Raw genomic sequence first — 21,670 nt, forward strand, 5'->3', positions numbered from 1 at the left:
TTATTTATATTATTGCCACCAGGTAATAGCTGGGACTCAGTGCCAGTACTACAAATCCACCATTACCAGTAGTCTTCCCCCTCCCCTTTTTATTTTCTTCTTTCTATTTTGACAGGACAGAAATTGAAAGGGGGGGTAGACAAAGAGGGAGAGATATAGATAAGACATTTGCAGACCTACTTCATTGCTCATTATGTGCCCCCCCCTTACAGGTAGAGAGCAGAGGCTTGAACCAAGGTCCTTGCACATGGTAACATGTGTGCTTAATTGGGTACACCAGTGCCCAGCACTCACCCTCTTTACTTCTTTAGGTCTCTCAACTTCTATCAAAACAAAAGGAAGGGCGTGGGGGGATGGGGAGCCAAGACATTATTGGTACTTACAAAAGAGTAATTCTCACAAAACTCTGGTGGTGGGTGTGCTACGGAACTATTCCCCTATAATCTTATAAACCATTATCAAATCACTAATTAAAAAAGATAGGGAAAAAAAGTAGATTCTAGTTTCCAAGATACCAAAAGTCACTAGTAGAGAGATAATGTATCTTACACAGACACCTAGACCTTATGTGTATAAGCACATTTTTGAACCAATAGGTACTAAGTACAGAATGCCATTGAAATGTTTTTTTCTTAATGTTTTTAACATACTACAAAACAGATGTTAAGTAAAGCTATTAAAAAGTAGCATGAAAATTAAGGCATGGGAGTCGGGCTGTAGCGCAGAGGGTTAAGCGCATGCGGCGCAAAGCACAAGGACCGGCGTAAGGATCTCGGTTCGAGCCCCCCCCCCCCCCCCCCCCCCCCCCCCCCCCGCTCCCCACCTGCAGGGGAATCCCTTCACAGGCGGTGAAGCAGGTCTGCAGGTGTCTATCTTTCTCTCCCCCTCTCTCTGTCTTCCCCTCCTCTCTCCATTTCTCTCTGTCCTATCCAACAATGACAACAACAATAATAACTACAACAATAAAACAAGGGCAACAAAAGGGAATAAATAAATTAAATAAATATTAAAAAAAAAAGAAAGAAAATTAAGGCATGACCCTGGAGCTCTGCTTCCCCAGAGCCCCACCCTACTAGGGAAAGAGAGAGGCAGGCTGGGAGTATGGATCAACCAGTCAGTCAATGCCCATGTTCAGCGGGAAGCAATTAAAGAAGCAAGACCTTCTACCTTCTGTATCCCACAATGACCTTGGGTCCATACTCCCAGAGGGATAAAGAATAGGAAAGCTATCAGGGGAGGAGATGGGATACGGAGATCTGGTAGTGGGAAATGTGTGGAGTTGTACCCCTCTTATCCTATGGTTTTGTTAATGTCTCCTTTTTAAAAAAAATTTTTAAAATTAAGGTATATACAAACTTTACCTTTACATTTTGATAGATGAAGATACTAATAAGAGACTCGAAGAGTATGTAAATAATGTACAGGAAAGCTCAAAGGTCTGGGCAGTGTGGAATATGAGCAGATAACAGGAATAGTTAACATGGGAGAGAGAATGGTGAGGAGGAATATGGCTACTAGAAAGGCAGGTTCATACAATATCTTGGAAACTAAATCATAAGTATACATGGTATATATTTCCAAAGCACACAGAAAAAGAAAAAAACCAAGTACAACTACCTATTGCATCTATACAATCCAACTCTGTAATATTTATTCATTCAATTACAAACATACCTTGAGTAGCTACTATGTACCAAATCCTACAGGTTAAGAACTAGTTTAAGACAAATACTCCAAGGACCTGTTTAACAGTAAAAATCCTACATTTATAGCACAAAATCTCATCAATATTTTGTATAGGTGAGTACTACCTCTTCACTGTTCTTAATGTTTCTGTCTAAGCTGTAATACATAACAGTAATATAAAATGCTTATTAAATAAAGAATTCAGATAATTATCTATAAAGAGTTTATCTCAAAACATTAGACACTGGCTATGTTCACTCTGCAAAAATTTAATGGGCATCTAGAATGTGTTAGCCATTTAAGTTAAGGAAAAGAAATGGGGGGCCAAGTGGTGGTGCACTTGGTTGAGAAAACATGTTACAATGCACAAGGACCCAGGTTCGGAGTCTCCTGTCCCCATCTGCAGGGGGGAAAGTTAAAGTTCTGTGAGTGGTGAAGCAATGTTTCTGGTGTCTCTCTATCTCTCTCCCTATCACCCCATCCCCTCTCAATTTCTGGCTGTCTCTATCCAATAAATAATTTTATTGGATAAAATTTATTTTATCCAATTTATTTATCCAATAAATAAATAAAAATACAAAAAAAAATTGAGAAATGGTACTTTAATAATTAGGTCAAGAACTGGAACACTACAGCATTACAGTTGGTTGAGCCAGATTTTTTTTAAAAAATTATTATTATGTGCCTTGGCCTTTAAGCAACAAGGTTTGGACAGCGCAGGCCTGTTTATTTGCAGATTTTCTTGTCAACACTCTGCGGGGCAGTCACTGGGAGAAAGTCAAAAAGTGCGCCCTCACTACAGATCCCTGATCTCCCACTGGACACCCCTCACCTGTAGACCCCCTCAGCTGCAGACTCCTTACCTGTGCACACTTCACAGCAGACCACTCTGCATATCCCTCATCTGCAGACCCCCCACACCCCTCATTTGTGGATCGGGCTGTACCACCCATTTCGCAGGTTCCCAGAGACTCAGAGCAGGCGGGTGGGCGTGGGCAGAAACGCCCGCCCCTGTAACAGCTGGGCGCTGGAGCTGGGCTCTTGTCACCACTGTCTGTGACTAGCTGACCGTCACTTCTGCCGCACGCAGCGATGTGACCTGTGCCCATATCCGAGCCTCCCCTCAGCCCCCTGAAGCGACCCCATGGAACCCCTCCCGCTCGCTCGGGGCGGGGCGGGGGGGTGCAGCGACTGGGCGCCTTGCTTCTCCGCATCCCGCGCCAGATATACCTCCCCCCGTTCCCTCCGCCCCCCAAACCTCGCAGCCTGAAGGCGGTCGCCCACATTCACACACAGTCGTCTGTTCCATCCCGAGAGACCCGAGGAGTTCCAGTTTCCCACCTCACGTACGCCGCCACAGCCTTTCAGGAGCAAGCTTCCCGCCGCCCCGGAAGTAATCCCTCAGTGCGGAGCCGTCGCGGCTGCCTCAAGAACTTCCGGGTTGAGAGCCTCTCTGGACGGAAGGGTTTTGGCGCTGCTCGGGTAAGTGAGGGATCGTCAGGGAGGTGCTGAGGCGATGGGTTGGGGTTCGATCTGGCGGGTCGGTCGCAACCAAGAGCTCGAGATCCCGCAGAGGTGGCCCGGTTGCAGAAGTTGGGCCTCCCGTGCTCACTAAGCGCTGGCTGCGCGCGACCCGTTGCGGGCTGCTCGGGTCTCCCCCAGGGCGCGGCCAGAGCGAGCACTCTCTGGGCTGTGAGGGCTCAATTAAAAAGACTATGGGGACGGACAGCGGACCCGCAGTGAGCATCAAGGAGGAGGAGTAGCAAGTCCGAAGGGACAGGAACCCGCCTCTCATGGTCAGAGGACTGAAGGAAACCAGGTCTCTGACTGAAGCAGCGAGAGGGAGATAAGGCCAGAGACTTAAGACGAGCCAAATCATACGGAGTCTATGAACCTAGGACAAAGAGTTTGACTTGTATTTGAAAATGCAATGCAAATGGGAGGTGTCTATGCTGAAGAGTGACATGCTCTGATTTATGGCTTTTAAGATAACTCCTGTTGCCTCCTCAGAAAGATGCGCCCCTTCAATTGCCTTTGATCGGTGAAAATACATAAAACCCAGACTGACAGTCAGAAAAGCAGTAGAGACTCTTAGTGTTTTGCCTGCCCACTTAAAATTCTTTTTAAAAAATTTATTAGTGATTTACTAATGACTAACAAGACTGTAGGGTAAAAGGGATACAATTCCCACCATCAGATTAAAAAAATTTATTTTGACGTGTTTCCAAAGGCCGGAACTTGGAAAAGGCACTAAGAAGTGGTCTAGCAAGTGCCTTTTTGACAAAATTGAAGAGTATCTGAATTCCAAGTGTCAAATCTAATACTTTGCCAAGGATTGCAAAGGGTTTTAGACTCTATCATCTGTAAGCTCACAGTTTGGGGGCTGGTAGAAAAGAGGCGCCATCAATGTTAGGTTTTTGTTTGTTTTGTTTTTGTTTGTTTTTGCCACAGCATTGCTCAACTCTGGCTTATGGTGCTTCCTGGGATTGAATCTGTGACTTTAGAGCTTCAGACATGCAAGTCTTATATTAATTTTGCCACCAGATCATCACTGGGGTTCTATGCCTTCACAATGAGTCCATCACTCCTAGAAGCCATTTTCCTTTTAAACTTTTATTTTTATTTTTTATTATGATAAAGTTAGAAGTAGGAGGAGAAAGAGGAAGAGATACCTGCAGCCCTTCTTCACCACTTGTGAAGCTTCCTCACTGCAGGTGGGGACTGGGGATTTGTACTCCAGTTTTTGTACATGGTGGTGCATGCTCTGAGTTACACCACTACCTGATCCCCAAACTAGTAACTTACCATTGAGTCCTCCCAGAGTGTAAGAGAACTGACAGATTTAAAAAAAAACCTAATCTGAAATAGGTAGAGTCACGCCTGGGGCTTCATGAGTAGTAGGCTTCTTGAATAAGATGAAATTTTTGAGTTGTATATTGTAGCAAGAATTCTCACAATATGATACTGGTAGACAGTAAACTCCAAGTAAAAAGAATAAGAGCCAAAAGTTGAAAATGAAAAATTATTCAGAGAAAATAAAACAAGTGTAATTAAGACTTTGAGCCATGACTGGGAAGCTTAGACTGTTAAAGGATTTAAGCAAGAGAAAAATGATAATCAACCTCTAGTTGAGGAATATAAGTCCCTCTAGAGATCACAGCTGATAGATGCCAGAGATGCAGCTGAACCAGACTTGATTGACTAAATCCATTCACACCTCCAGCAAGCAATTAATGTGTGTGGAGGCCTTGCTGGGCTTCGTCTGATTGTTTCTGCAGCTGAATCTGTCCTGGGGAACTATGAACACCAGACTGGAATGTGAAACCTATCTCCTGGGCACTAGATTTAAAAAATTACCTTCACTTAGACTTGCTTAGATTGCATTTAGGGCCAGTTATGAAAGTGGTTGTATTTGGAACATCAAAAGAATGTCCTTAAAGTTAAGGAGACCTGTTTAGAAATTAAAAGGAGAATAAAGTTGTCAGGTCAGATGACTTTGACACAAGGTAGTGACAGTAGGACTTAACTGATAAACAGTCAGTTAAGATGGAACAATAATAGCAATAGCATGTTTTTATGAAGTACTTAAGTTAGTTCACCTAATACAACTACCCTGTGAAGTGGTTGCTGTTCATAGCCTTGTTCAATAGATGTGAAAACTAAGATCCCTCCAGACCACAGCTTCACCAGGGATAGGACCAGGCACACTAGATCTGTAATCCATGCTTCATTGGGCCCTAGTGAGCCCATAATGGATCTTGCAGAACTGTTAAGAATTGCACTGTTGTGGTCCAGGAGGTGGTGCAGTGGATAAAGCACTGGATTCTCAACCATGAGGTCCTGAGTTCAAGCCCCGGCAGCACATGTACCAGAGTGATATCTGGTTCTTTCTCTCTCTGCCTATCTTTCTCATGAATAAATAAATAAATAAATAAATTCTTTAAAAAAAAAAAAAAAAAAGAACTGCACTGTTTGTGGCTATTACCCAAACTATAGTATATGCTGGCTAAGTAGATCTAAGATAAGAGCATAGAATTCTGTTTCAGTTTTACTGACAGAAAAACTAGGGAATTTTCAGACTATAAAGGAAAGAAACTGGTAAAGAGATTATAAATCTAAACCTGTTATATCAGTGTCTTTGTCACTTATGCCCAATAGCTTCAGCAGATGTTTATGACCAAAAGGATAAAAGTCACAGATATAATAAAATAAGTCAGAATTTATAGCAAAACTCCAATAAATATAGAAGATGCATTCTCAATGTCCCTGGGAATATATTAAAAGTTGAACTGAGAATGCAATCACCAATTATGAAGTGTGTGATGCTTCCAAGATAATTTGGAGATCCTGTGCACTATTCTAATAAGAAACTTTTAAATTAACAGCCCTCAGAATGGTGATATGTTTGAATATTACTAGCCTTCTTATGTTACAATCCATATAGTAATGCTTGAATATAAGCAGAACAACTTTATGGTTTGTTCTTTATAAAGGATGAAGAAATGTGAACAATCTGATTCTCATTTGCTTTTTTCTCCCTTGCCAGTTCTGAAAATTCCACTTTGACCATTTGTGTGCCAGCAAAAAAGAGTGGATGAGCTATAAATATAGCCTATAACACATTTAACTTGGGGAAATGTAGCATTTATAGTCCAGTATACTTGGAGTAAAAACCAGTATGATCTGGCCATCACTGTTTCTCCCCCTTTTGGGTTAGTCCAGAACTATTTCTCCAAACAGCAGTTTCCTCAGCCAACTTAACATTTTGAACCACAAGAACCGAAATCAGCCCGTTACTTCCTTATTTACTTCTGTTGAGAATTGGAACAGAAAGGAAATATTTCTTCTCTCAGTAAATTGGCAACAACAACAAGCAATAGGACAATCTGTTAGGGATGGCAGCCTAGGCACTTTTAATAATGTAACCAATATTCAGAATGGTTCTATTATAAAAAATATCTACATATCTGATAAGTTATGATCTTAGAAAAGCTTACATGTTACTGTACCTACAAGATAAAAAAGAAGTCAAATGAAACTTGGTATTCTATTTTTCTGTTATTCTTAGTAATACTGAAGAAATAGGACTGCACTACAATCCAAAATTCATGAAGCCCTCCTTTCTCTGTGTGCGTAGCACAATTATACTTCTTGTCTATTCTCCTTACACTGACTTATACGTAGATGGCCATTTCTGCCCCTGATTTTCAGGGTAGTTTGCAAATTCCTGAGCAACTAGGACAGTTTCCTGATTAACTTATATAGCCTTTGCAGGAACAGTAAGTACTTCATCTTGCAAATGATAGGTACCTATTTAAGCTGAGTAGTTTAAAAGTCCAGATTATAGTATAAGGTCATAGTCAATGTTGTTTTGTGGAAAATAGCAGAAACCCAATCACACAAACTTAAGTGAAAATGTATGTACTGTGAGAAGATAAGGGTATCCTGATCCCAAGGATAATTTCTTCCTATATACTCTGTTTTCTGCTTCTGTTACCTTCTGGAACACATATTTTTGCAGGGCTTTCTCTCCTAGTTGCTGCACAGCTTCTTATTCTCAAATGGATCTTATCTCAAATGGGTCAGCTAGTTCAGACATCCTGTGTGTTGAGAATATTAGGAGTGTGAGGTGCCATACTTAGTCAGCCTTTACTGAATGAACATCTAAGGTTACTGCTTAGTGTATTGCTCTCAGCATAAAACCAGTGTCCCGAGTTATTTCTGCCACCTTTGAGTGGTATTTATAATATTTTCTATACCCTGTCTTGTTTTCTCTAAGCTTTTGGTAGAGACCATGGCTGTGTCTATATAGAATAGGTACTGTCAGTCTTGGTCACATGGGCAGTTTGTGGACCACACTCCAGTGTATTAAGAGGATAGTGCAGGAAGACCATGATGGCAACTGCCTGGTAACCATAGCAATAGCCACAGTTTATTCACTTTGAGCTTAGTTTTCTTTCTCTTGTCTAAAATTTTTTTTTCAAATGTATTTATTTATTTTGATAGTAATAAACAGAGATTGAAAGAGGAGAGAGAGAGATGCCTGCAGCACTGCTTCAAGACTCTTAAAGTTTGCCCCTGCAGGTGGGGACTGGGGGACTTAAACCTGGACCCTTGCACATTGTAAAGTGTGCTCAGCCAGATGAACCACCGCCCAACCTCCCTAGACCATTTTCCCATTTCTTTTATTTTCACACCCAATTTTCATTTTTGTGGGTTTTTGAAGAAAAAAAAGTCATAGTGAAGTAAGGAAATAGAATTCTAAAGGATCCAGAGCAACCTATAAAGATTTCTCCTATGTTCCTCTTCCCACCTCACCTCTAACTAACCCTATTACCTCCTTTCTTTCTCACACCTTTTTTCCCCTTCTTCATCCCTCTTGTCCTGCTTCTCTTTATATGTGATGTAGATCTGACTGCCATAGGCCCCTGTGTTACTCTACTACTGTATTGACTTCCTCCTGGGTCGTGAAGATACAGGCAGGGCTCACAAAGGGGAAGAAGGCTGAGACTCTCTACCACAGACTCAAGGGTATAAAATATAGTCCCTAAGTATAAGTGGCCTATAGATGGAATGGAGTTGGTTGTCTAGAATTGGGTAGGGAATCTTCTTCCAAGGGTTGTTTGGGTATTTATAGCATCATTTGTGGATCATCTAAAATAATCAACTTAAAAATTAACTTGATGTTGCTGTGAAAAAGTCTCCTATATTTATTAAATTTCAAGTCTCACCTGAGGTTGCTTTAGGGCCAGACCGAATGAGTGAACTACAAGGCTCTAGATGAGAAAGCATGCACCAGAACTCAGTGACTCCAGTAATGGAGGTGGTGCCCAAGCATCAGGAAAACCAACCTACATCCTCTTATGCTCAGTGTCATGTGGGAGAAAGAACCAGACCTTGAGAGAAGTATGGGAAAGAGTTACCACGCAACAGTAACACTACCAAGATACTGCTTGCCCTGCAGCCTTTTTCTGTTGAGTCTTTTCACCCTCCACAGCCCCTGTAATCTCAAAGCAGGAGGCTAAGTACTTTTTGTCTATTTTTCATGTTTACTAGGCTAGTTGTCTTGATCTAGAGGAATACCACCACCACCACCACCACCACCACCACCTCCACCTCCACACACATTACAGATGAACCATTACTCTCACCAGTCAGATTCCCAGTGTCACTCAGCTTTGCCATTGGCTCTGACCAGTCCCCTGAAGAATCAAGACTCAGACCCAGCACTTTGACCATGACTATTCATCACCATAACTTGTGTCTTTTATTTATATAGACAGAAATTGGGATAGAGAGAGAAAGAAACCTGCAGCACTTTTTCACTGCTTGTGAAACTTTTTCCCCTTGCAAACAGGGAGCAAGGGTTTAAACCTGGGTCCTTGTGTACTGTAGTGTGGATGTGTGTTTTTTCTTTTTTTTTTAATATTTATTTATTATTTATTCCCTTTTTGTTGCCCTTGTTGTTTTATTGTTGTAGTTATGATTGATGTTGTTGTTGTTGGATAGGACAGAGAGAAATGGAGACGGGAGGGGAAGACAGAGAAGGGGAGAGAAAGATAGACACCTGCAGACCTCCTTCACCGCCTGTGAAGCGACTCCCCTGCAGGTGGGGAGCCAGAGGCTCGAACCAGGATCCTTATGCCGGTCCTTGCACTTTACGCCACCTGCGCTTAACCCACTGCACTACTGCCCGACTCCCGGATGTGTGTTTTTTCTTTGACCCTCCTGGCCTCCTCTGCTTTCCCCTATTTCCTGTCTCTTCACCTAGAACACTTCTCTTCCATTCTCCACTTGTGTTTAGCCTCTAACCCCAATGTTCAGCTCACTTTCTCAGGGGTCTTCTGATATGAGGTTCACTCCACATGTTGGTTGTTCTTCAGGAGCTTCAAGACTTGTGTGGCGTTAGCATATTTTACACATATATTCAGTTTGTCCTTGGCAGAATCAACTCAGTGAAGTTAGACAGTTTGTGTAATATAATAATTTAGAATAGAGTAGGTATGCAATAAATACTGTTGAATTATATACTTCTGATCTGAAATGGTGGTTCTAAAATCAGTGGTGGGGGAGGAAAGAAGATAACAGATAAGAAATGAGATATTGGGGGGCTGGGCAGTAGGTAGTGAAGTGGGTTAAGTGCACATGGCATGAAGCATGGTGTAAGGATCCTGGTTAGAGCCCCCAGCTCCCCACTTGCAGGGGGATCACTTCACAACAGTGAAACAGGTCTGCGGGTGTCTTTCTCTCCTCTGTTAATTGAACAACTATTCCTTTCACTGATTCCATACCAGTCCCTAACAGTCTTAAGTGCAAGTTACCGTGATAGGAATAAGTTAGATCAGATCATTTCTAAAATCCCTCCCAGCACCCAATTTCTTTGTTTTCTTTCATGTTGTTTTGGTGGGAGTCAGGGGAAAAAGTGGAAATAAATATATGTTCAGTCTGCTGTGTATAACAAAATCCAAAGTTCATTTTGAGCTAAAAAAGCCATCCTTGAATTTTAAAGATACAGAACATTATTGTCATCGTTTTACCATCTTTTCAAGGGCTAATGAAAATTAAGCAACATTTGTTATAATTCAGATTTAGAGGTATTTAATGACAAAATACAATGATTGTTATTTATGTTATAATCAAGTAGCCTTCAAAAAGGAGAGTAAATGTCACTTCCAAAACTAATTATCTTGAGTCTTTATTAGAAGTAAAGAAAGGTACTTCATCTTACATTTTATAGAAAGAGAAGTTTAATTTTTCTTTGAAAGTCAGGTGTCTTATCTTTCTCTCCCCATCTTCCCCTCCTCTCATTTCTTTCTATCCTATCCAACAATGACATCAATAACAACAACAATAATAAAAAAAAGAAAGTCAGTGATTTAAAAATGGAATCAAATTATCCAAAGGTTGTTATAATAACATAGACTCTGACACTGAGGTGTTTACTGCTTTAAAAAGAAAAAAAGGGAGAGTCAGGGTGTAGTGCAGCATGTTAAGCACACATGGTGCGAAGCACAAGGACTGGCATAAGGATCCCAGTTGGAGCCCCCAGCTCCCTACCTGCAGGGGGGTCCCTTTGCAAGCGGTAAAGCAGGTCTGCAGGTGTCTGTCTTTCTCTCCCCCTGTCTTCCTCTCCTCTCTCGGTTTCTCTCTGTCCTATCCAACAACAAAGACATCAGTAACAATAATAATAATTATTATTATAACCACAACAACCATGAAACAACAAGGGCAACTAAATGGGGGAAAAATAGCCCCCAGGAGCAGTGGATTTGTGGTGCAGGCCCATGAATTGCAACCCCAGCAATAACCCTAGAGGCAAAAAATAAAAAGTGGTCTGGGAGATGGCGTAGTGGATAAATTGTTGGACTTTAAAGCATGAGGTCCCAAATTCAATCCCTGGCAGAACATATACCAGAATGATGTCTGGCTTGTGTGTTCATTCTCATTCTGTCTCTCTCTCTCTCTCATTGATAAATAAATGAATAAAATCTTGAAGGAGAAGGAAAAGAAGAAAGATTGTTTTTATGAAAGAAAGGCCAGAGTACTGCTCAGTTCTGGCATATATGATGCAAAGTATTTTACTTTTGTTTTTAAATTTGACTGCATTATTTCCCTTTAGTTTATATTTGCTTTCCTCCAACTAGACACTTAAGATGTCAGTTCTTCTCTTAGCTAAAGTTTTAGACTTTATACTATAATTTTGGTATTTTTTACAAAGTTTTGCCTCGATATTGAAGAAACTGTCAAAGAAAAATTCTTTTGTCTCACAGTGCTCATAAAGGAGGTTCTGTCGCTCCCATGGCCAGCAACTTTACATATACATAATAATGCTTTTTTTTTTTCTTTATTTGATAGGACAGAGAGAAATTGAAATGGAGAATGGGAGATATATAGTACTTACTTCACCATTCATGAAGCTTTCCTCTTGCAGATGGGGAGCTTTGAATCCAGTAATGTGTGCTGTTAACCAGGTGTGCTACCACCTGCCCCCCCGCCTTTTTCTTTCTAATGTTAAAACAGAAAAACTACCTGATGTGCCCCTGCATTATTTATTTCTTATATCTGTGTACTTGAATTACTCAAATTTGATTATGATTATTCTGTACCAGTTGTTTACATTATTGATAGAACAACAGATGGTAATGGTGCAGGTTGAAATAAAAGATCATTAAGCTAAATATTTTAGCGTTCATTGGCTCCCTGTTGCATACAATTTGTCAGAGTGAAATAGTCATAGCATTTTATAATTGAAAGAGTCCTTAGAGATTGTCTCGTCTCGTTCTTCCTATGACAGATGAGAACAGGCTCAGAGAATGCTACTTGCCAAGATTGTACAACTAGTTAGTAGCAGAGCTGGGAAAAGAATCTAGGTTTGCCATTTCCCAATTCACTGCTCCTTCGACTGTCTCTGTGATGTTTTTAGGTCGCCTTTCTCTATTTTCACTGTCTTATGTTGGTAGTAGTCTCACCAATTTCATACCTATTCATCTCTAGATCATAAAATTCCACCATATATGAATCTTCATTGATCATACCTTATTTCTGTACTTTTTTCAGATTGATCTCCACTTACATCTTTTCATCTTGAAGGCTTCAAATACACCTGAATCTCATGGTTGCATTGGTGGTTCAGTGGTAGAACTCTTGCCTGCCAAATACACCTGAATTTACTTTTTTTTGAAAGTTCAACACCTTTTTTTTTTTTTTTTTGGAAAAGCAATAAATTATCCACTGTGCTTTTGTTATATAGTACAGAAGCTTTTGACATCTGCATATCCAAACAAGATATTTTCCTGATTTTTCCATGAAGCCACATTGTTACTTACTTACTTTAGTGGTGAGTGCCATTGTGCCAGCTGCTTTTCTTCTGGAAGATGTAGGCATCAATGAAGTGGATCCAATAAGAGCAAATCAGAGTTCATTCAATAGTTCATTTTCCCCAAGATTTGAACTACCAGCAGGTGACCTCATTATAGCCAAAGAGGGAACAAGTGTTTCAATTAAGTGTCTTCTAGAAGTTAACCACTTTGAAGATGTCCATTGGTACAACTCAAAAGGCCAGCAACTGGATGACGGAGGCAGAGGTAACTATACTAGGGTATAATTAATTGAGATGATTAATTTCTTTTCATCTCTACCATCTTGATTGTATGGCTTGACCTATTAGAAATCTCTTCAAAGATAAGTTGCTAGCTTATTTATACTTATTAGGAAAAGGCAAAATAATTTCTATTGGTAAGTTAATTTCTTCCTTAAAAGCTAAAATAATCTAAGGAGCCACATACGGTGTCTAAGCTGTGTACTTCAGAACTCCAGGGTCAGTATTCTTTTTTTTTTTAAAAAAAAATATTTTTAAAGATTTATTTATTTATTTTTCCTTTTGTTGCCCTTGTTTTTTATTGTTGTTGTAGTTGTTGTTGTTATTGATGTCGTCATTGTTGGATAGGATAGGGAGAAATGAAGAGAGGAGGGGAAGACGGGGAGAGAAAGACACCTGCAGACCTGCTTCACCGCCTGAGAAGCTACCCCCCTGCAGGTGGGAGCCTGGGGCTTGAACCAGGATCCTTACACTTTGGGTCCTTGCACTTTGCGCCACCTGCGCTACTGCCCAACTTCCTAGTATTCTTCTATACTGTAGTATTACTCAAGAGATTTTGGTTGGACTTTAAGTTAAGTTTGTCATGTACTTTTGAGTTTTGTTCAAAAATGTTAGAGAAAATGTTGATTACAGATCTGTACATAAATTTTTAATAATTTATTTATTTATAAAATGGAAACATTGACAAGACCATAGGATAAGAGATTTACAATTCCCACCACCAGAGCTCTGTATCCCATCCCCTCCCCTGATAGCTTTTCTATTCTTTAACCCATTAGCTCTGAGGAGGGCACAGAAAGGAACTCACTAAGCAACTTGATATTTTTTGTTCTATTTAATTTATATGGAAACACATGAGTTTGTGTATTTTAACTTTCAGTCTTAAGAATTACACAAACATAATAATGTGATGAGAGTATACAGTTTAACAGACATTAATTTGATGTTGCATATTAGGGTACTGTCTCCTTAAGGAGTGTTTTGCTAGATCTTTTTTAAAAACTGCTAACATCTCAAAAAGAAATCACCTTAAAAATCATTAAGTTGGGTGCAATGCGATGGTGTGCCTGCTTCAGCACACACATTTTACACAAGGACCTGGGTTCAACCCTCCAGCCCCTACCTGCAGGGAGGAAGCTTCCCAAGTTGTGAAGCAGTGTTTCAGGTGTCTGTCTCTCCCTCTATAACCCCTTTCCTCTCAATTTCTCTCTGTCTTATCAAATAAAAAAGAAAAAATTTGTTCTTTAAAATAAAAATTAAAAAGAGAGGGCCGGGTGGTGGTGCACTTAGTTAAGCACACATAATACTAAGTGCAAGGACCTGCAGAAGGATCTAGGTTCAAGCCTTAGGCTCACCACTTGCAGGGGAGACACTTCACAAGTGGTGAAGCAGGTCTGCAGGTGTCTGTCTTTCTCTCCCTCTCTATCTCCTCCTCCTCTGTCACTTTCTCTCTGTCCTGTCCAATAAAATGGAAAAAGTGGCCACCAGAAGCAGTGGAAACAAAGTGCTGATACTGAGCCCCAGCAATAACCCTAGAGGTAAAAAAAGAAAAACCAGTAAGATAAAGATTACAATGTGGGGAAATCGTGCAATAGTGCAGCGGGTTAAATGCATGTGGTGCAAAGCACAAGGACCAGCTGGCTAAGGATCCTGGTTTGAGCCCCCCGCTCCCACCTGCAGGGCTTCACAAGAGCCGATTCACAAGTTGTGAAGCAGGTCTGCAGGTGTCTCTCTCTTTCTCTCCCCGTCTGTCTTCCCCTCCTCTCTCCATTTCTCTCTATCTTATCCAACAACAACAACATCAATAACAACAATTAAACAACAAGGGCAACAAAAGGGGATAAATAAATATAAAATTTTTTTAAAAAGATTAAAATGTGGGATCCTCACAAGCTATACAATATATCTATTACTTGGTGCAACAGAGAGGCATTGAAAAGTGAGAGATAGAGGAGGATAGAGAAAGAGATACCTGTAGCACTGCTTTACCACTTGTGAAGCTTCCCTCCTATAGGTGGAGCCAGGTACTTGAACCTGGATCCTTGAGCATATAATGTGTGTGCTCAACTAGTGTGCCACTGCCTGACCCCCACAAGCTACACATTCAAAAGGTCTCTTTTATCTTTTTGCTAGGGAAATGGTCTAACCTCCTAGAATATCAAGAATATTTAGTTATTCATATCAGAGTGGGAAATAGAAAAGGAAATAAATGGGACCTCTTTCTAACATTCCGCAAACTGAGTAACTGTCCCCAAGAGATTGAAGAATTTGAATTGTTAACAGGAAGAGTATTTGTGATGTGGTTCATAAAATACAGATCTACTGGGAGTCGGGTGGTAGCACAGTGGGTTAAGCACACGTGGCGCAAAGCACAAGGACTGGTATAAGGATCCCAGCTCAAGCCCCTGGCTCCCCACCTGCAAGGGAGTCACTTCACAAGTGGTGAAACAGGTCTATAGGTGTCTGTCTTTCTCTCCCCCTCTCTGTCTTCCCCTCTTTTCTCCATTTCTCTCTGTCCTAGCCAACACAACATCAATAACAACAATAATAACTACAACAATAAAACAATAAGGGCAACAAAAGGGAATAAATTTTTTTAAAATACAGATCTGCTGAATCAAAATCTGTAGAATAGTACCCCAAAAGCTTCTGTTTATTTTGAACATGATTTGGATGCTACATTTGATTTTTTTATATTTATTTTTTTCCTTTTGTTGCCTTTTTTTATTGTTGTTGTAGTTATTGTTGTTATTTATGTTGTCGTTGTTAGATAGGACAGAGAGAAATGGAACGAGGAGGGGAATAAAGAGATGGAGAGAAAGATAAACACCTGCAGACCTGCTTCACCGTCTTTGAAGCGACTCCCCTGCAGGTAGGGAGCCAGGGGCTCTAACCAGGATCCTTACACTGGTCCTTGCACTTCACACCATGTGCGCTTAACCCACTGCGATAACACCCGACTCCCTGGATGCTACATTTGGACCCACTAACCAGACCCTTACCTCCTTTGGTCTCTATAATAATGAGCAAATACAACTGAGATTTACATTCATCAATGCATGTGATCTTTCATAAGCAAAGCTTGCGTCAGGACAAAACCAGCTTAGAGAAAGGCAGTTTCATTCTTCTATTTTGCCTTTACTTTGAAAGCCACTAACATTTGTCATTGATGCTTTCAGCAGCAGCTCTGGAAAATCATATTAAATTTTATGAATCTCAAGTGAGAGGAGGTTAAAGAACATGCCAGTTTAGTATAAGGTTCATAAATCTTGAGCTATTATCAGCAAGTGAGCCAGAGAGTTTAGATTGTGGTCATAGTTCAGTAGTTGATGGATGGAGTCTGCGTAGTTTATCATATCCAGGTTGCATTGGGCATCCTTTTCATAGCTCCATGTTCACAAAACAGAAGAAGCTTATAGAATAATGATTATATTCAAAGCTGTAGGTATTTACCTGTATTTACATTTAGTGATGTCTTTTGAGTTAACTGTAGATTTTAGGTATATTTGAGTGATGATGAAAATTGGTGTAGAGCCAGCAACATAACTCACTATGTAGGACACCAACCTTGCCAAGAATATTACCCATGTTCAAGCCCCAGACACCACATGGGAGTACCATTTCACTGAGGGAAGCTTCACTGCTACAGTCTCTCTTTGCCTACCCCCTTCTCTTTATCTGCCTGTCTATCAAAAAAACAAGGTAAGGTTGAAGTGGTGAAGCTATGGAAATATGGAGGTAGGGAATGGATGTAATCATCTAGAGTGCTTAGTAATTATTGTGTCCTTAAAATAATTGAGAGCCATAGAATTGCAAATGTTAAAATTGAAGATGAACACTTGGTGGTTCCAGTTCGCAATTACCCACTCCTCTCCCTCTCCTACCATTTATGGTTATTGAGATTCACACCTGCACCCCCAGGATAGTCCATTCAGTATATCAATACATGAATGGCCTTCATATTAAAAGCACAAGGTACACTGAGGATTTACTACAAGTGTGACAATTGTGCTCAAAGCAAAGTTGCTGAAGAATGTTGGATTCAAGGGCTAGGGAAATAGCATAATCGTTATGCAAAAAGCTTTCATGCCTGAGGCTTTGAGCCCCAGATTCAATCCCAAGCACTACCATAAACCAGAGCTAAACAGTGCTGTGGTAGGTGTCTCTCTCTCTCCCTCTCTCTTTCCCCTATTCTCTGTATTTCTTTCATTGAAATAAATAAAATATTAAAAAAGAAAGAAAAGCATGTTGAATCAAGATGGCTGGACAGCAGTGTTCCTTCCTTTTCATAGTCTTCTGTTTTTGTATATGTGCTCCTTGAAGGAAATCTCTTGCATGAAACAATAGAACATGTGGCATCATAAGGGCAACTTTATTGATTCCGTTATTCTTGCCAGAAAGTTAAGATACTATCATCACCAAACCCTTTCTAACAAAACAAATTAACATTAGCACAGTGGGCTTCCCCCAGTATTTTTCTTTTAAGGCTAGTCATTTTGCATTATATAGGCATACTTGTCTCATTGAAATGGATGGATATAGCAGTGAAAATGGAGCTGTGATAATCATTAAGTCCTTAATCCCCTATTTTAGTTCTAGGTTATTATTTAGTAAATAACTAGACATAACAGCAATAACCCATCTTACATAGTTATATTAAACAACAGAGCCTAATAGGTAAGTGGACATGACAGGCTATTTATAGAGCACATAACGTTTAGTAATAAGGTTCTTTATGCTGTAATTTTGTTTCTGTTGGATTATCAGGTGGAAAATGGTTGGTTTCTGGTAACTTCCTGAATATCACCAATGTTGCCTTTGATGACCGTGGGCTCTATACATGTATCGTCATCTCTCCAATTCATGCCTCCTACTCTGTCACCCTGCGTGTTATCTTCACCTCAGGAGATATGAGTATCTACTACATGATTGTTTGCCTGATTGCCTTTACAATCACCCTCATCTTAAATGTCACACGATTGTGCATGATGAGCAGCCATCTTCGCAAAACTGAGAAGGCAATCAATGAATTCTTCAGAACCGAAGGGGCTGAGAAGCTTCAGAAGGCCTTTGAGATTGCTAAGCGCATCCCCATCATCACCTCAGCAAAGACTCTGGAGCTCGCCAAAGTCACACAATTTAAGACCATGGAGTTTGCTCGCTATATTGAAGAACTGGCGAGAAGTGTCCCTCTTCCACCACTTATTCTGAATTGCCGTGCCTTTGTGGAGGAAATGTTTGAGGCTGTGCGCATGGATGACCCTGATGAAAGGGGAGAAAGAGTTAAAGAGATACCTGCCTTGAATGCTCAAAGTAGCATCTATGTCATCAATTCTGAGATGGGGCGGAGTGAGTCCCCTGGAGGTGATTCAGATGATGGTTCTTTGAATGAGCAAGGCCAGGAAATTGCTGTTCAAGTTTCTGTCCACCTCCAATCAGAGACCAAAAGCATTGAGACAGACTCTCAGGACAGCAGTCATTTCTGTCCTCCTGAAGATGCAGGATCTGCTGAATCAAACTCTATCTACAGAGATGGGGCATATGAAAACTGCCCCTTATGAGCTCTCCCAGGACCTATAAGACAGCTCTCAGAAAAGAAACCTGTTTTGTGCAGGAGATAATATTTTCACTGAAAGATGACTGGGTTTTCTTGTTACCATTAAGCACATCAACGCGTAAATCATTGCCAAAGTCTTTGTGGAAATGCAGCATTTTTCCTATCTGATAATTCTCAGTCATTTTCCCCAGACTTAATATTAAGTGACATACATTGAGATTTAAAGGAATCTGAGAGAGTAACACAGTGGGAAAAATACCCCATGAGTATATGGTTAGTACTCATACTGATCTTGAAGTGTCAGTTTTCCCACCAGTACGATGAGGAATTTGTTTTATGTGATATCTTCAGTTGTTTCTAGTCTTCCTCATTAACTTTAAACTACCCAAACCTTCAGTACATCTCTAAATAAACCTTCCTCTAACTCTCAGTCCATTACTTATGGAAAGACCAACCTGAGACTCCCTGTGAATTAGAGACATGCATATATATTGGCTCATAGATTATTTGCTAGGTTGCACATTTACAGTGTAACCAGATCTACATTGTTATTACAGATATGAGAAAGCTAACTGTTCATTAGTAAACAGCTTTCCATGAGTAAATTGATCCTTTGGGGGTATATTTATCATGTCTTTTTAACTTACTGAGACATCATTGAATTCACTGACAATAATTTCCCAACTGATCTCCAAAAATGAGCAATTTGTTCTTAAGGAATTATGTCTTCAGTATTTTTGGAATAAGAAACAATGTCAAATCATCTGTTGCTGGTAAATCATGGGTTTTGATATTTCTGCTAATAGGATTTCTCAGACTTTCATTTCTCTGAGCTTTACAAGCTTGGAACTACAAAAGGATTCATGTTTGGGATCCCATACCAGGTGAAGCCAGAGCAAGATTCCTCTGTAGACCTCTGTCACATTCTTGCTTTCCATGGTCTTAAATATGGTGCTAAAGGTTTCATATCTCCTTATTTCATTTATTTTGTTTTATTTTTATGTACTTCAATATAGGCTGAATATGGGCTGCTTTTGTGGCCTAAGACACACTAACCTGAAACAAGGTAATGGTGTGTGATGTGTTACTGTAATATATATAGATACACACACACATTCAGATTATCTTACTGTAAAGAAGAAAAAGAATTGTGGATGGTGCCACCTGATTCAGCTGTGTATAATAAACACTTAATATAGCACTTCTTGCCTGACTGAGATCTGATACAATGGAACTGTAAATACTCTTCAGAATAATTTCCTTAGCTACAGGAAGCTTGGTGTCATAATTTTAAGAACTTGGCATTAGAACTCCATTTGGTGCTTTCTTCATTTGGCTTCTGTTTATTCAAGCATTACTTGAACTATAGGATCCTGAGGGAAATGTTCAGAGAAGGTTTTATCAGGATTTTAATTCAAGGTTTCAAATAGAGAAAGGCAAAAAATATAAAATATGATCAGTTATGCCTCCCTTTGTCCAGCTTATCTGTTATGAATCAACATACAGTTTTATCAGATGGCATTGCAGATAAAGATGATAATGCTGCCTTTTCTCTCTCAGGCAGTTTCCATGGAAACCTTCAGAGCCAAACAAAAGCTACCAATCACTTAGGTAAAGCTTTCCATGGTTCAAAGACCTATATTTCTTTAAGGAAAAACTGTTTTTGTATACTTGGCTATGAGAGCAAGGGCTCTTGAATAAACCCTAGATTGTGAAACAGTTTATTTTTCTTTCCCAAAAAGTTTTTCTTGAAAAATTAAAAATAATTGAATCTGCTGTCTGAAATCTGCTCCCTAAATCCCCCTCAGATCTTCATATAGTGCCTCCATCCCAGTTCTATTGTGACAGGTTTCAAGTCATTATTAGAATATAGCTTCCACATTAAAGAGAATTTACATGTACTCATAATGTACATTAGTGTCTGGAACCCTAAGATAATATTGGTCCAAGTCTAGGAGACTTTGTGTGTTTATGAAATACTATGTAATAATTGAATGTAAACTATCTGGGATAATTGTTTTCAAAGCAATAATGACTTAGTTTGATAGTCAAATAGGTTTACTTTGAATATTCTGCATCATGATGCCATTATTAAGAATTAAAGTAGATCAAGTTTTAATCAGAACTTTCTAAGACTAGTTTTTTGGGTTTTTTTTTTTAATCTGTTTATTTATTATTGGATAGAGACAGAGGGAAATTGAGAGGGAATGGAGAGATAGAGAGGGAAAGAAACAGACACCTGCAGCCCTGCTTCATCACTTGTGAAGCTTTTCCCATGCAGGTGGGGACCAGGAGCTTAAACCCAGGTCCTTGTGTACTGTGTGCACTTAACCAGGTGTGCCACCACCTGGCCCCATAAGGCTAGTTTTTAAAAGGAAGAAACTTGCATTTTTAATATTGTCTGTATCTAATACTTTGCAAATATAATTCTTAACTTTTTTTTCTTTGCCTCCAGGCTGGGGCTCAGTGCCTGCACTATGAATCCAGTGATCCTGGAGGTCTTTGTTTGTTTGTTTATTTGTTTTTATTGGATAGGACAGAGAGAAATTGAGAGAGGAGAGGAAGCTGGGTGGGGGAGAGAAAGATAGACAGCTGCAGATTTGCTTCACCACTTGTGAAGCAACCTCCCCCTGCAGGTGGAGAGCTGTGGGCTCAAACCAGGATTTTTGTGCAGGTCCTTGTGCTTTGTACTATGTCCGCTTAACCAGGTATGCTGCCACCTGCCCCCCAATTCTTAACCTTTTGCACTTAAACTATAGTCTAAAAGTCTTTTGGGAGTAACTGATTTGTTTTTGTTTCTCTGGGCTTTATAGTTAGTGAAAATGACTTTATCCAGTCAAATGTATTTGAATCAGTTCTACCACCTTATTTGTAAATTCTGTATTGTAGTTTAATGAACCTCATTCTTCTTACAGAATGATGGGTTTGTGAAATAAGTTTACCAAAAGTAGCTAAACACTTACAGATTCTTACTAGCTGAAAACAGATATTTTTAAACTAATATCTGTTTAAAAAAAAAATTATGCTAGTTAACAGGTGGAAAGAGTAGTTCTAGTAGAAGCAAAAGTCTGCAGGTGATTTCAAGCCTATCCTCAAAATTGCATCTGTTATGATAGGTTAATTGTTGAACCATCTTGGCCTGAAATTACCAAGAGAGGCTCCTGATGTCTTCACTTCACTTAGCATATAATTAAAGCAAAGCATATTACTTCCATTTCAGTTCAGTGTCAGTAGAGCCTGTGGTCTTTTTATCCAGGTCAGACTTTGTCCACTACATCCCCAGTATGGCAGAGAACCACAATATCTTTATTTCCCAGAACCCGACCAGT

The 21,670-nt window shown here is 39.9% G+C and overlaps 2 protein-coding genes across 7 annotated transcripts in view; one reads left to right on the forward strand and one right to left on the reverse strand.

Annotated features, from left to right (window-relative positions):
• Nucleotides 1–3,157, reverse strand: part of FAM114A2 (family with sequence similarity 114 member A2) — a 50,274-nt gene extending 47,117 nt beyond the window's left edge. For 2 of the 5 annotated variants that reach the window (XM_060198042.1, XM_060198039.1), the window contains exon 1: nucleotides 2,945–3,061. In XM_060198042.1, coding sequence (XP_060054025.1) covers nucleotides 2,945–2,972 — 28 coding nt within the window. In that variant the 5' untranslated portion in view covers nucleotides 2,973–3,061. Of the gene's footprint in view, nucleotides 24–2,549; nucleotides 2,649–2,944 lie in introns of those variants that run through there. The other 3 variants (XM_016193095.2, XM_060198040.1, XM_060198041.1) reach the window with 3 other exon arrangements.
• MFAP3 (microfibril associated protein 3) lies at nucleotides 2,908–20,117 on the forward strand. 2 transcript variants are annotated; one of them, XM_007534378.3, is made up of 3 exons: nucleotides 2,908–3,168; nucleotides 12,244–12,770; nucleotides 17,552–20,117. In XM_007534378.3, the coding sequence occupies exons 2-3, from the start codon at nucleotides 12,491–12,493 to the stop codon at nucleotides 18,343–18,345; spliced, it is 1,074 nt and encodes a 357-aa protein (XP_007534440.1). In that variant the 5' UTR covers nucleotides 2,908–3,168; nucleotides 12,244–12,490; the 3' UTR covers nucleotides 18,346–20,117. The 2 variants fall into 2 exon arrangements, with proteins under 2 accessions (XP_007534440.1, XP_060054026.1); XM_060198043.1 differs by lacking the exon at nucleotides 2,908–3,168 and adding an exon at nucleotides 4,038–4,400.
• Nucleotides 20,118–21,670: the final 1,553 nt, after the last annotated feature.

This window comes from Erinaceus europaeus, chromosome 9 (genome assembly GCF_950295315.1).
Source record: "Erinaceus europaeus chromosome 9, mEriEur2.1, whole genome shotgun sequence".
Lineage (NCBI taxonomy): Eukaryota > Metazoa > Chordata > Mammalia > Eulipotyphla > Erinaceidae > Erinaceus > Erinaceus europaeus.

What these genes read in the sequence shown, in the direction of transcription:
- MFAP3 (XM_007534378.3), top strand. Translation starts at nt 12,491, where the DNA reads ATGAAGCCACATTGTTACTTACTTACTTTAGTGGTGAGTGCCATTGTG. An exon ending in ACTGGATGACGGAGGCAGAG is followed by an intron (nt 12,771 to 17,551) that starts GTAACTATACTA and finishes TTGGATTATCAG; the next exon opens with GTGGAAAATGGTTGGTTTCT.